Here is a 13,502-nt window from a genome sequence, read left to right as displayed (position 1 = left end):
CGAGAGCCAGGCAGAGAATGAGGGAAAGAGAGAGAATGACGGCAAGAGGTTGAGCAAGAAAACGGCATTAGAGTTGACGGTGACATTTACCTCCCTGTGAAACAGCAACTACAGTAGCTCTGTTCATCCCTCACGTGGACGGTTATGTCATATTGTCATGTCGAGCATTTAGTTTACGTGACTGCATGATTCAGTCTCTGGGCGAGCCCTGTATGGAAACTGGAGAGAGCTTGAACACTGCGATGGCTCTGTGCAAGCAGCTGAGGCCTCTATTTTTTTTTTCCTGTCTGCATTTCTTTTTCAGCAGTTGTCAGAGATTTGTGGAGCCCTTATAGTACCTTCTTTTCAAATGGCATTAACATATTTCTGCAATGGAATGAAGGCAAACATTTGCTTTGAATAGTTGAGATTATCAGTGAGATTTTAAGTATTGTGCAACTGGGATTTGTGCAACTACACTTGCACTCCTCGTTTGTGCTTTTGTTTAATAATATTAACATTTTGTGTTTGTGCTGTTGCTGTACACATTCCTGCCTTGTGTCAATATTACTATATAACTTTATACTGTCAAATTGCAAGTGTAAGGACAATGATGAAGTGGCATAATAAAATGTCCTAGTCAAAAAAAGACTAGTGTATGTTTGTATATGTATGCCCCGTATAATGAAAGTGCTTAAAAGTGATAAATTACTAGTGTTTTTCTCTTATTCGGCTCGTGTTTATTTTTAGCGCAAGAGCACTGAGAAATTTCCCCAGCTCTTTTTTGTGTTTTCCGAAATCGCTTGCTCCAATCAGCAGTGGGAGGCAGCTTTAAAAGGCGTTCCCTTCTGTACGTTTGCTTGTAAAACAATGAACGCCTTTGAGAAAAGGCAAGTTTGAAGGCAGGCGGGCGAATGGTGCCTTCTCCGGTGACACCAAGCTACAGACACGCAACTTCAAAGCACGTAGGACTTCGAACTTATTTGAGGCTGAATTCGGAGGAGACGGGGTCTGCCCATGGTGCTATTCTTTGAACGACGGAAAGGACAAACAAAAAACCCCTGTAGTAATTTTTCAAACGGACTATACTGCTGACGGCTGTGGGGTATACGACATTTCTAAGCAGCTTAGGTAGTTGCAAGGTAATTAGTGTCACATCGTATGCTAATCGTTTCTTATGTTACCCGGCTAAAAGGTGTTCACTTTGGAAACACCTGGGCAAGGACACAACTAAGTTGGTGCGGTGGGGATATTCAACGCGCCTACGTTTCAGTAAACGCTCCTTGTAAACGGATCTATAAGCCACTCAATTTAAGCGTATCTTAAAAGCGATGGTGGGTAGACTGAATCTACAAAATGTGTCTGACGATGATCCTTTGGATATGAACTTCAAGGCTGAGCGGGCACTTGACAGTCCGGACTCCGGACTGCCTCCAAGTCCCAGTCCAAGTCCCTGGTTGTTGCCTGTCGGCAGCGAGAGAGGGTCCGGGAGTTTGGCTTCAGAAGACGAGGGCAAAGGGTCATCAGCGGTAAGATTTGATCAAACCAGTAAATCGAGTTTATTGGCTGCAAGCAGAAAGCAACTACATAAGAGGTTGTCTGAAAATGTGTCCCAAGTAGGCTACCAGTGAGAAACTAGGTCATGTCCATTTAAAATTGGGTCAGAAAGTGTCTATCTGCCCCCTTCATCAATAAGTGACTATTTCCCACAAATTACTTTCAATTGAACTTGGATCAAATAAGTGTGTTTTTTTTTTTTGTAGACTTGCATTAAAAACTTCAAGTGTAGGCCTATTCCACAACGGTGCCCATTATCCTACGGAGAAGGAATTGAACTTGACCCACTGCCACCAAAAGAAATAAGGTACTCTTGCCAGCTGTGTAGGCTATACGAATGAGTCATGGCTTTAAGTTTGTCATCAGTTTGTTTATGGTGTTATTGATGTTATTGTGGTTGTTCATTTCCAAAGTTGTTCCTTTTTTGAGGTCATATTTCACTCAAAGTTTGTGTATCTGACTGCTTTCTCTGTGCAAAAGATACACATCATCGGTGCGCTACGACTCGGAGCGCCACTTCATCCACGACATCTCCATGCAGCCCTCAGGCCTGGGGCTGGACCAGTGCAGCCAGACTGTCTTCGCACTGCCCAACTGTACCTGGCGGCGCTACAAGACCGAGGTGGAGCTTCAGCCGAGGCAGAGGGTGCAGCGTTACCAGAGCACCACCATAGTGTACCCCAAACACGCCCGCACCATCTACACCACCCAGCTGAACTACGACGGGAGGAGGTTGGCCAAGCGCTTCCTCTCCAGTGTAGAGCTGGAGCCGTCCGACAGTAGGGCTCCTCAATAAGTGAATTTGAGACCGGAGAGAGCTCGGCATGTCTCCAAAGAAAGGGTGTCCCAGATCTCTAGGTAGTCAGTTGCCTGTTTGTCTCCTCCTCGGGATCTTGAGTAGCTTTAAATGAGAAGTCCTGTACCAAGATGACTGAAGCACAGAGCTGCCAACATTTTGAACTTTGCCATTTGGCATTTCAACAATTTTAGCAAAGAGTTTCTCTTAGAAGTTGAGGACTGACTGAAGAGGTCTTGAGTTAAGATGAATGGGGGAAGGGGATGAAATTGATGATGCAGACTTTTCTGCATTTTAAAGACGTGATGTTGCGAAGGTTTCATGTTGTACAGCAATTGAAGACGAACCATGGCTTCTGCACTCATCAGAGGTTGATTTTGCAAGAGCATCGGCTTCATCTCTCTCTCTCTCTCTCTCTCTCTACGTTCAGTCATTTGCCGAAGCTGACTGAAATGCTCATCATTTCACCTGGTCTGTTTTCACCTTATAATATAAACCAGTAGTCGAGTCTCTATTGTCCTGTGTGGCTAATTTGAGGCATCTCCAGTCACAGATGGATAGATTTGAGGTTAAAATGATTACAGGGTATTGTTAGATATTTTTGCACACTCACACTGGTATTGAGAATATTGTTTCTGTGTATGGATAGTAAGTGCTACAGGCAAACCCCACTACAGTCTAGAACAGACTCACTCTGCAGTTGTACTACTGTAACTATTGATTTGGAGGCCACTGCTTTTCCATTTGGACTCATAGGCTGCGTAGTGTAGCAGACTGCCAGTGGTGGTGCAATTGTGAAGTTATCATGCTGAAGTCGTTGCAAAAGAGGTTGTTACAAGTTTTAAGCAAGATTTTAGATTTTAAGACATTTGCATTGTACTTAACTGTTTTACTAATTTGTAAATCAATCTGTTTGCAGTAGGCCTACATTCATTCTGTGTCCTCCCTAGTGTTGTGCTTTTGTATTTATTTTTGTTGTTCGTCAACACCACTCGTCTTTCAGATACCTATACACTGATGTCTGTTGGTGGAACCCACTGAGTTTAAATTTTCCCACAGGAATTCAGATGTTCAGTTTGTAAGAGGCACAGTTCTATTGTTTTGCCCTTAATGTAAATACATTTCCTTTCAATTGTCTGTTGAAAATAAAGAACAAGTGTTTTTCTTGGTTAACATGATTTTCATTAACACACAGGGAAATGTGTTTAATTCCATCTTGTGCTAGAATGAATTCTCAGTTTCACAGTTTGTAATGTTAATTTCAAGGGGAAATGAAGGTTATCAACTTTGACAAAAGACGTTGTAAATGTCTGGTCTGGTCTGTGTGACAATAATGCCCCCTGCAGGATAAAATCAGTTCTTACGGATTGCTAAAAAGAAAGTAGTTTAGCCTTGTTAGAGAGTATTCAGTATTATCAATAGGCTATTTTCTATTTTCTGTGCTTAAAATGTCTTGTTTTCTTTAAAGTGTGCTTGTAATATAGATGAAGAAAATATAAGTTTGTGATTCGGGCCTCTTTTTTCCAGAAGAAATACACGCCCCAAGAGAAGAAATGTGATATAATTATGGATGTTTGTGGCTTGTGTACAAGAATCTGTTCTACATTCCTTTGTGAAGGGGAAATTATGCGGATAAAAAGACTTAGAGCTGGGTAGAAAAAAATGCACTGAGTAGGCCTAGAAACTCACAACTTTCCTGTTTTTTTCCAGACTCTTCCAGTTATGCATTGTATTTCTAATTCTGCAAAGAACACATTTGGTGGGGCTATAGAATAAATTGTTCAATTGAATTACCTTTCTCTTCTGTTTGGTAATATCACGGAGCAATAGGCTCGTTCGACTTTGTGAGAGACTGCGCAGATCTGACCGAACGTGACGCATGCTGGACTTTAGTCGGGGCCCGGCTGCTTTACCACCTTGAACGTGCCAGATCTGCGCACCACTGTACGAGCTTGAATATGCTCAACTCAATGCGTAGGAAGGAGGGGCGTGGACTAGGAACAAGTTCGGGCAAAGCACCCAAACAAACAGAGAAGCATGTGAGCTGCGTATGACAGGGCGATACAACCGGGAAGTTGATCGCTGTTGCTGTTATGTCACAGAAGAAACCTCGCACTTTAAACATCACATCAATCATGGAAGAAAAATCAGAGACACGGAATTACATGAAACATGTAGAACTTTTAGGAATACATTTTGAAAATGGTAAGTGTATTCTTCTCTAACTGTTAATTATAAATTGCTTATTGTAAAATGACCAGTTAATTTCTCAATGATCTGCTCTATTGTGAAAGCAGAGCTCGTACAGACTCCCATAAAAAATCATGAGAAAGAAGGGAACCATGAGGACAACATAGGCCTAGGTCTACTCTATGATAGGTAAGCCTAAGCAAAGTGTATGCAATTGTATTGGCAGTTGTCTGTCAGAACTTTTGTCAAATTAACAGACTGACTGATGGTGTGATAGGTTTGAGAAGAGTGCCACTGGTTGTGGGTCGGACACCCGTAGTGATCCAGTTGTGGACATCAGATGTCTGAAGAGAAAGCAACAGACAGAAGTGCACCCCAGCCCGATGGAGAGGTTCCGCCGGCGGCATCTAAGTGTTACACTATTGTGTGAGCAGTCTTGGTGTGAGATGAAGGTGTCTTTTGGACTTTTGAGACCACTGGTGAAACTAAAAGAAATGAAGAAACCAGAGGTTAAGGCTGGAACCACCATACATCTGAGAAGACGTAAGATCAAAGTTACAATATGAAGCCTCACTCACTAATCATGTATCTGGTAGCTTTCAAAGAGGTTTATTTGAAGATATTGCAGCTTTTTAAGCAGAATTCATAGGCTCATCTAGGAGAATTCATTTCCTAATAGTCTAATAATTATCATTTTTCTCTAGAGCTGGAAGTTCACAACATTGTTCCAATCCAAGCCCAGTCAAGAGAAGATTCTGAAGCCATCAAACTTCTCAATGTGATGCACATGGTGTCATTATTACAGGAAGGTATGGTATAAAGAGGGCAAAAATATAGGACAAGGGAATGAGTTATCCAATTTAGTTAGATAATATCAATGTATTATTGTTATATTACCAATAATAAGTATTTGTCTTATCAGTACATTTTCATTCACAATCTATTTGGCCAGCACACAATGTGCTATAGCCTACACAAAATTATAATGGATGTAAAAAATTATTTCAGATATGATCTGTTTGGAATTATGAAGTTCGAGAGGTTTCCAACACTCTTGTTGTTAAAGTAGTTAGTTGTTAAAGTTTGGATATCAACATAAGAAAGGTTTTTATGTAATGATAGTCATCAACTTCCAGTGGAACCAGTTGTGGAAGAGAAAAATATGAAGTCCCATAATGAGTGTGAAGTTTGTAGAGTAAAGGATTACATAGGGGTGTGCTAGTTTGGGCCTTCTATAATGTTAGAAAAGGTTAAAAATACAAGTTGAAGATGTAGAAAGCATAAAGTCACTAACCCTATTTAATTATGAATTCCATTCATACACCATAGGGCAGTGTGTACGGGAGTTTCCAGTGTATGGGGTTCTAGAGGGAGTGTTTCTCATGGGCGTCATCGATGAACTGAGCTACAATAAGGAAGGAGAACTTGTTCTTAGCGAGCTCAAAACCCGTAAGGACATGTCTCTCCCTGGCGAGGCTCAAGCCAAAGGCCATCATCTCCAGGTACCCATTTTTACTTCCGCTTTGGTGAAATTGGTTAAATACAGCCTCTACCCAACCTTTTACCAGTTATATGCGTGGGTAGGTAGGATAGGATAATAGGATAACTGTTACCTAGTTTAGGTGAGTTGAACTTTAGCATATGTCTAAGCTATTCATCCTGTGATAAGTCAGATCCATTTGATTTTAGGTGGGACTGTATAAACTTCTGTTTCATGGCATGGTCAATGGGACAGTGAAAAGAAGTGACATAATCAGACACCTCAAACTTGAGCCAAAACAAGTTCTGGGAACTGGGGTCCTGAACTACGCTGGGTCCATGGGCATGGAGGAAGGCATCTTTGGGGGCCTGGTCGACATGGTACTAAAAACGCTAACCTCAGCTAAAGTCGGTGACATCCAACGTTTGAGGCTGGAGTATATCCACCAGGAGTCCGGCATGACCATAGACACGAAAGATGTGGAGTGTGACGAGGCTGTTTTGAGGGGAGAGCTCCGGGATTATTTGGACTACTGGACCGGTCAAAGGGAACCCAGGGGAGTGGACATAGAGGAGGCTTGGAAGTGCAAGCTGTGCCCCTTTGAGAAGAGTTGCCACTGGGGAAAGGACGAAGCTGAAGCCAGTGTCAGTGTTGATCCTGGCAAGAAACCGAAGTGATGTCCACATATGTTGAACATTATGCTCTAATGTAATGTCATCAGACAAACTTTATTTATTTATTTTAATTAGTCAATTATGACTACGCTAAACTAGGTTTGTGTGTTTAATCATGTTGCAATGTAACATTTATAATATTTTTATTCTCTGGAAAGAATATTTATTGGACCAGCTGCTAGTAAAGCAATGGAACATGTGGAATCAATAGTCTACCTGGCCAGTGGCTTTGGGTATAGTGAGTTCACTATTCACAATTCATCTGCACACAGACAAACAGCAAAATACACAGTTTTGTCATTGCTTTACTGTATTGAACCATTGTTGTTGTGTAAGATATTCTAAAAGTTATTAATGATTGTGTATGATAATATCACTAAGTTATTTTAACTTATTTAACTAGTATGTTTGAATCTTTGTAATTTACTAATCAAATGGGTGGTTACACTTCTGTGTAGTATGTGAAAGGAATATGGTGACAGTAACATGGTGATGTTGTTGTGAGTTATGTGATTTATGTACCACTGCACTCTGTTTATTTATCTGAGGTGCCAGCACACATAGAGGGCACTGTAAGTTGCTTTAACTTGTTTTTATAAGAAGACAAGAAACAAATACCACACATTTAAGGTCATGTGAAACCTTTATGGCTTGTCACATTTTTTTCTAACTGGAATAAACAGCAAAAAACTGTAATCTGTTAGAGTATGCAGACTAGTGAAGCCACACACATTCTACTGTCATTCTAACAATAATTATTCTAATTAATATGATACTGATACATTCAGTCTCTCTCTCTGCATCATTTATGCATCCTGGTCTCTGTCAAGTACAAAAGTGCATTATGACAGAAATAGCTGACAGTTCTCACCAAGCCCCACTAGATGGGGCAGTAGTTCTAAAATTCTATTAGGCTACGAACTGTGCCTTTATACTTTCAGTGAACCAACTTTATATGTAGGTTATATGGTTATGTGGTTCTGAGTCTATAAACTGTTACATTTCTAACTACTGATCTGTGAAAAAAAAGCATGTAGATTGAATTGACCTTCAAGATGATCCCTCCTTTCCATGATATGGCATGCCCTTTACCTAGGCTACGACAGAGGGAACACAGTAATGAAGAAAAGGTTAATGAGAGACATTAACAACATCTTTTTTTCATTAGTCTCTAGAAAGGATTCGGAGGAGTGAAATAGCTGTTAGGTCTAATTTGATGGTGTGTGTGTGTCTGGAGTGTGTCCTCATCAATCTGACACAGAGACTTAAGGCATCACGCGTCTGGCATTTAAAACAGTCAAAACAGAGACACCCAGAGGACTGTCTCATGTGGTGCTATCACAGGACAAAAGTCAGGCAAACATCCCAAGGCCAGTGCAAACAAAGTGGCTAAAATGTGATGCTTGGTATGTCACATGTCATGTTTTTTGTAGCAAGGTACTACATACACACACACACACACACACACACACACACACACAAAGGGAGAAAGAGAATTATTCACAAATATGGTTAAACAAATCTTACTGTGCCCTCAGTGAAGGATGTCCCTATATTCTTTAGCATAATCTTAAAATATAAAGCCTACTCTCTTGACGTCTGGGGAGCCTGAGTAGGCTTCCGATAAATCTTAATACCCCCAGAGCTGAAGGCTCTGCCTCGCTAATTTGATCTCCTGCAGTAGCCTACTCCCTGCACTCCGCCTTCATCAGAATACACCACGGGCCTACATCACCTAGCGACAAGACAGACATGACATTGGATTATTATGTGATGGAGTCAGTTCCAATCTATGGGCAAATGGGCTAAGATCCAGACCCCCTTTACACAATGTTTGCTCTGTTGTATATCAAATGGAGCTGTCCCTCTCTCTCTCATCCCCACCTGCTGCTTACCCGGTCTCGTGGGAGGCCGCTGCAGTATACGCCGAGGCTAATGAAGTCGCTCTGTCTCTAATGACCCTCATTCAGAGCTCTTAAGGGCGCTGCCGCCACTCACCGCCCCACCATTCCCATCCGTATAAAGTGCTCTACCCCTCTCACCCACTCCTTGGTAAACACCCGCTCGTCGGGGATAGGCTCAGACACTCACCACTAATGTGCCACATCGCGCTGGAGTGTTTGCGCAGATAGTGCGTTGCCACCGAGCCTGGTTCATGTTAGACCTAATCAAGAGGAAAGGGGAGTAGAGATAACCTGACTCCGCCAGATGGATTTGCTCCGCATATCCATCTGGGAACTTTTCATTGAAGAACTTTTGGGAAGGGGCGGACATACTGGTTAGCTGATTGGATAAACCATCTGTCTATCACCACCTTTGTTGGTTATCGACGGGCCAACTCAACCAATTAGATGAACAAAGTATTCTTCTAATGCCGTTTAACATACAATTAAGTTAGGTAACGTGACAAACGTTAAGATGTTTTAACTTACCATTTATGAACCTAATCAACGACAATTCCCATGAAGTTTTCACGGTAGGCCCTACACTTCTGAAGATAGTATATTCCTCCATTATGAACTGGAATCAGCCGTGGAGGATGTCTGTCGTTCATTCCTCCCAGCTGCATGGCTGAGACTCATAGCTTCACAGTTTACCCAGGAATACTTTCTAATTTGAATAAAACTTGCGCGATAGCTATGCTCTCTGTGGATGCCGTCATGTTGTTCGTTGCGTCACACCTCAACCCGCCTCAAAGCCAACGCTGATTGGACGTTCGTTTGGTGAACTGCTCCAAATTTTCTTTAACGGAAAGTATCCAGACTGATCTGCGAGTGAAACCCTGAAGCTCACGAGATCAGGATGGTCTCACGAGGCTAGAGTAGAGATGCTTAGAAACTGTAAACATCAAGATGTAAACATTCATTGATTCAGCCCTCATTGTCATTACTGATGTATTTTCCAGTCCATAGGCCTACTCAGCGTGAGGGAAAGGAAAATGGAGAAAACCATTCTTAGGGAGAAAAGGCACAGCTCAATTGGGAAAAAACTGAAAGCAGTCAATGAGATAGTATACTTGAGTGTCTATCTGACATCAGAAAAGTACACGCTGTATTAAAAGAGCTTGGGGAGATTTGGGGAACTTGTAGGAAATGTTGGCATCATTCCTGTTCCCCAATGAGATATACCGGTAACTACCGTACAAACATAACAGTACAAGTACGGAAACTGAGGTTTTCCTACGTACCTTAGGCCTACTTACAATACAATGAAATATTTTCCTGCCCTGCAGCTCAACTGTTCTTGTTTCCTTTTACAAGTCTGTCTGTCTCCTAGCCTGGCTAGCGCCACCACTTCTCAATGAGACGTGGTCTGGAAACCAAACATTCATTTTCTCGTATTTGAAAAAAATGCCCAGATCCGTTTATTGGGTGCTACGGATGTCTATCAAATGCGTCTGTGCATAGCTCATCATCGTCTTGCTTCCCCCCTTGTTCTGTGATTGGTCCCCTATCTCAGGCGAAAATTTGCTCCATGGTCTCCAGGCTGCCTTAGCAGCGTGAATCAAATCGCGTGCAAGGCAGCATGGGAACACCCAGGCTATCTGTCTCCAGTCACCATAATGGAAATAGGATGTAAAACATCTCTATTTTCCCCAGGCATGGCTCTGACTGACATATGACTACAAGACTTATAAATACCAGTGTCCTCTGTCTGAAATACACTTGATGCAATTCTATCCATGCTCAGTTTTTTAGGAAATCAGTCAGTGTACTGTAGTGTCCACTGCTTTTGAGGAGATCAGCAGGGAACCTATTGATGCCACCCACTGCAGGGAAATTGGGAACATCTTCAAAACAGATCGGATTGCGAGTTAGGGGGGATGATAATGTGACGTTACCGTGGAGACCAGGTGGATACAAACAGTCGTTGATTTGGTCCCACAGCAGGGACCGACAGCGAAGGGCCGGGTTCCTTCCTGTTCGGCTTGGAGGTCTCCGCAGTGTTACTCAAACAGGCCTGCCTGCGAGCGAGTGACTCAACCCCCGAGAGTAATGCAGTCCAAACCAGCTGAATAAAAATTCTCTGGCCCACGACCAGCGCCACCAGTTCAGCCACAATCACAGTATGTCTGTTCGCATCACCAGTCATATAGCACAAACATGTTTATGTACTAGTTCAGTCCCCTGTCCTCTCTGTTTCCCCTCTGTGTCTCCCTCTCCACACTCAAGCAGTCACATAAGTATTTTCTCTCTCTTTGTCTCTCGCTCTTTCTCCTTTTGAAAGCTTTAAATGTTTTATCTCTCCCACAGACAACTCTAAACCTACAGACAAAGCCCAGCACTAAACATCCAAAAACAGCGCAAAAAAACTCAAATTACTGCATTGCAGTGGGATGCCTCCGCACAGGCGAGAATTTTTGGTTGACAAACATTTATGTGGTGAGGCATGTAATATCTACATTATAGAGTTGAAAGGAATGGAGTAAAAAACTTGACGTTTGTTGTAGGTGCATTGTGAGGAGTCAACACATGTGTTTCCATAGTTTGCAGTCAGGAACATGTTGTATTCAATTAAGAGTATTTTTAACTGAGCAATATAGGGAATGGTTAATGTGATGGTATATGGGGCATAGTTTTAAGGTATGCTAGTGGGGAATCAAATGGCACTGATCATTTACACATTGATCATTTACATACGTTTAACAGACGCTGCTATCCAAAGCGACTTACATATGTCAATTACATTACAAGGGCTTATGTCCCCGGAAAAACTCAGAGTTAAGTGCCTTGCTCAGAGGCACAATGGTGGAAGCTGGGAATTGAACCCACAACTTCTCAGGCCACTACATGCAACCCCAACTCCTTTACCACTATGCTACCACCACCCCCCATTTGTTCAGATTACAGTTTATAAGGTGATGAAATGTTGATGTTTTTGGGATATGTAAATAAAATTGATTTGATTCAACTTTGTGACACCTGACCTATAACATCTAACCAGTTGATCTTTAAGTTCAAGTGAACATTCATACCAAATTTGAAGAATATGCCTCAAGGCATTCTGGAGATATCACGTTCACAAGAATGGGACATACATGTTCTCACAGCAACTTTGACCTTTGACCTCCCAAATCAAATCAGTTCGTCTTAGAGTCTAAGTAACTAACGTTACGTGTGGATACAAAATGTCACGGAAGAGAAAATTGGCGTTGGCTATTGCTTTTGGGATGTTATGGTAAAGTTGGCATTGTCATGTCAAACTATGCGCTACTGACAGTATGCTCAGACACTACTGTAAAACAACGAGTCTCTCAACCGGTGTTCTGTCATCTTCTCCATTTTTTACTTGTTGTCATGGGAAACCACAGGTATCCATCCAGTCCTCGGTAATCCGCTTGTGATTGGTCAGCTGTAAAAAACAACAGCGTGACGGATGACGTTTCTCCGCTAGAAGTTGAATATTTCTCAACTTTAAAAACAGATCTGAGCTGCAGAAAAAGATGGCTGTGTTTTAAAAGAAGCTGGGGACTTTTTTGAAAACATGGTCTTCTCCATAGGATTATAATGTAAAACAGACACCGGCAGCTGCAAAAAAGATGCTTAGTCTGAAGGTACTTTTAGAGTCCAAGTAAACATTTGGGCTAAATTTGAAGCATGTGCCTCAAGGCATTCTTCCCACCTCTTGTAACTTTCACCTCAGGTGGCTTTAAACACCATGTCCTATTCTCTACACCTGACTAACATATGCATTTGTCATGTATACAGACCTTACTGTCCTGTATCTGACCCTAGGCAGATGGGTCAGGCCCGAGGTTTCTTCCTATATGTATCTTCAATTCTATGGAGTTTTTCCTCGCCCCTGTTACCCATGAGACTTCTTTTCTTTTCTTTTCTTTTCTTTTCTTTTCTTTTCTCTGATTGTCTAACAGTCTGTAAAGCGCCATGAGACATGTGTAATGTTTTGGCGCTCTATAAGTACAATTAAATTGAAATTTAATTGAAATTCTTGAGATATCACATTCACAAGAATAGTACTTTCATGGTCACAGTGACCTTGAACTTCAACCTTTGACCTCCAAAATGTATTCAGTTTATCTTTGTGTCAATTCAACATTTATACCAAATGTATAGCTCCTGTCTTGTAGCATTTTTGACAAGATCAGAATGGACGGATGGACGAACGCCTCTGACCCCGGCTATCACCAGCATGGAAACATAACAACCTCATCATAATCTCATTATCCCACACACGCCCTGCAAAGTGTTGCAGTATGATAGCAATAATTTTACGGTTAAAATTAATAATAATTTAATTTCTAGACTAGTTTCCGTTATCCATGTGGCCCTTCTTGGTTTAAAACAAAGACACCCTCCCCTCCCCCAATGAAATGCTAAGGTGGTGGTTCAAGGCCTATCAGATACACAGGACAAAGGATGTTACCTTGATATAATGTATCCAGTGTTCGAATTACCATAGGGCCCGTAGTGGCCAGCCCCCTTAGTTCTGGCCAGGGCACTACTAATTCTGCTCGAAATCACTGTCAGAGGGGGCCCACTCATTCATTGTCAAGTTGCCAACCCTTAACTATGATAATCTACATTTTCCCCGTTGGTTGCAATGTGTATTTCCCCCACAGACTGCAGGGGCACTGCTCCGCATAATAGCCCCCTGTCCTGTCCGATCTCACCCTCCTCTGAATCGAGTTGTTATTAATTTTGCTAGAGCGTTGTTAGCGATTGAGCAATTAGCAGCAGTGGAAAAAGTTAAAAGGAGTGTATGTCGAGGAGTATCGGGACTTTAAAATGCAAGGGGCAAGGCAAGGGTCCTGCCTGAAGAAACTCGTCATCGCAGGCAACACGTTTTTACCTAGCCTACTTCGGCA

The 13,502-nt window shown here is 42.0% G+C and overlaps 2 protein-coding genes and 1 long non-coding RNA gene across 3 annotated transcripts; 2 read left to right on the top strand and 1 right to left on the bottom strand.

The window, feature by feature from the left end:
• Positions 1–864: 864 nt before the first annotated feature.
• On the top strand, positions 865–3,505 carry rflnb (refilin B). Its single transcript, XM_076282164.1, has 3 exons — positions 865–1,508; positions 1,743–1,843; positions 2,017–3,505. Exons 1-3 carry the CDS (start codon positions 1,311–1,313, stop codon positions 2,330–2,332), a joined length of 615 nt encoding a protein of 204 aa, XP_076138279.1. The 5' UTR covers positions 865–1,310; the 3' UTR covers positions 2,333–3,505.
• A 104-nt stretch (positions 3,506–3,609) lies between these two features.
• exo5 (exonuclease 5) lies at positions 3,610–7,372 on the top strand. The gene is made up of 6 exons (XM_076282163.1): positions 3,610–4,537; positions 4,630–4,711; positions 4,800–5,065; positions 5,227–5,331; positions 5,852–6,024; positions 6,212–7,372. Exons 1-6 carry the CDS (start codon positions 4,426–4,428, stop codon positions 6,677–6,679), a joined length of 1,206 nt encoding a protein of 401 aa, XP_076138278.1. The 5' UTR covers positions 3,610–4,425; the 3' UTR covers positions 6,680–7,372.
• Positions 4,921–9,224, bottom strand: LOC143121667 (uncharacterized). Its single transcript, XR_012986527.1, has 3 exons — positions 9,109–9,224; positions 7,725–7,773; positions 4,921–5,007 (listed from the first exon to the last, which is right to left on the bottom strand). It is a non-coding gene; the product is annotated as an uncharacterized LOC143121667 (long non-coding RNA).
• Positions 9,225–13,502: the final 4,278 nt, after the last annotated feature.

This window comes from Alosa pseudoharengus, unplaced genomic scaffold (assembly GCF_046254945.1).
Source record: "Alosa pseudoharengus isolate Yale_2024_CS ecotype anadromous, Long Island Sound unplaced genomic scaffold, YU_APseudo_1.1 YU_APseudo_1.1_scf_13, whole genome shotgun sequence".
In the NCBI taxonomy this organism is placed as follows: Eukaryota; Metazoa; Chordata; class Actinopteri; order Clupeiformes; family Clupeidae; genus Alosa; species Alosa pseudoharengus.
Note: the sequence above shows the minus strand (reverse complement) of the source record. Positions and strands in the feature narration are given on the sequence as shown.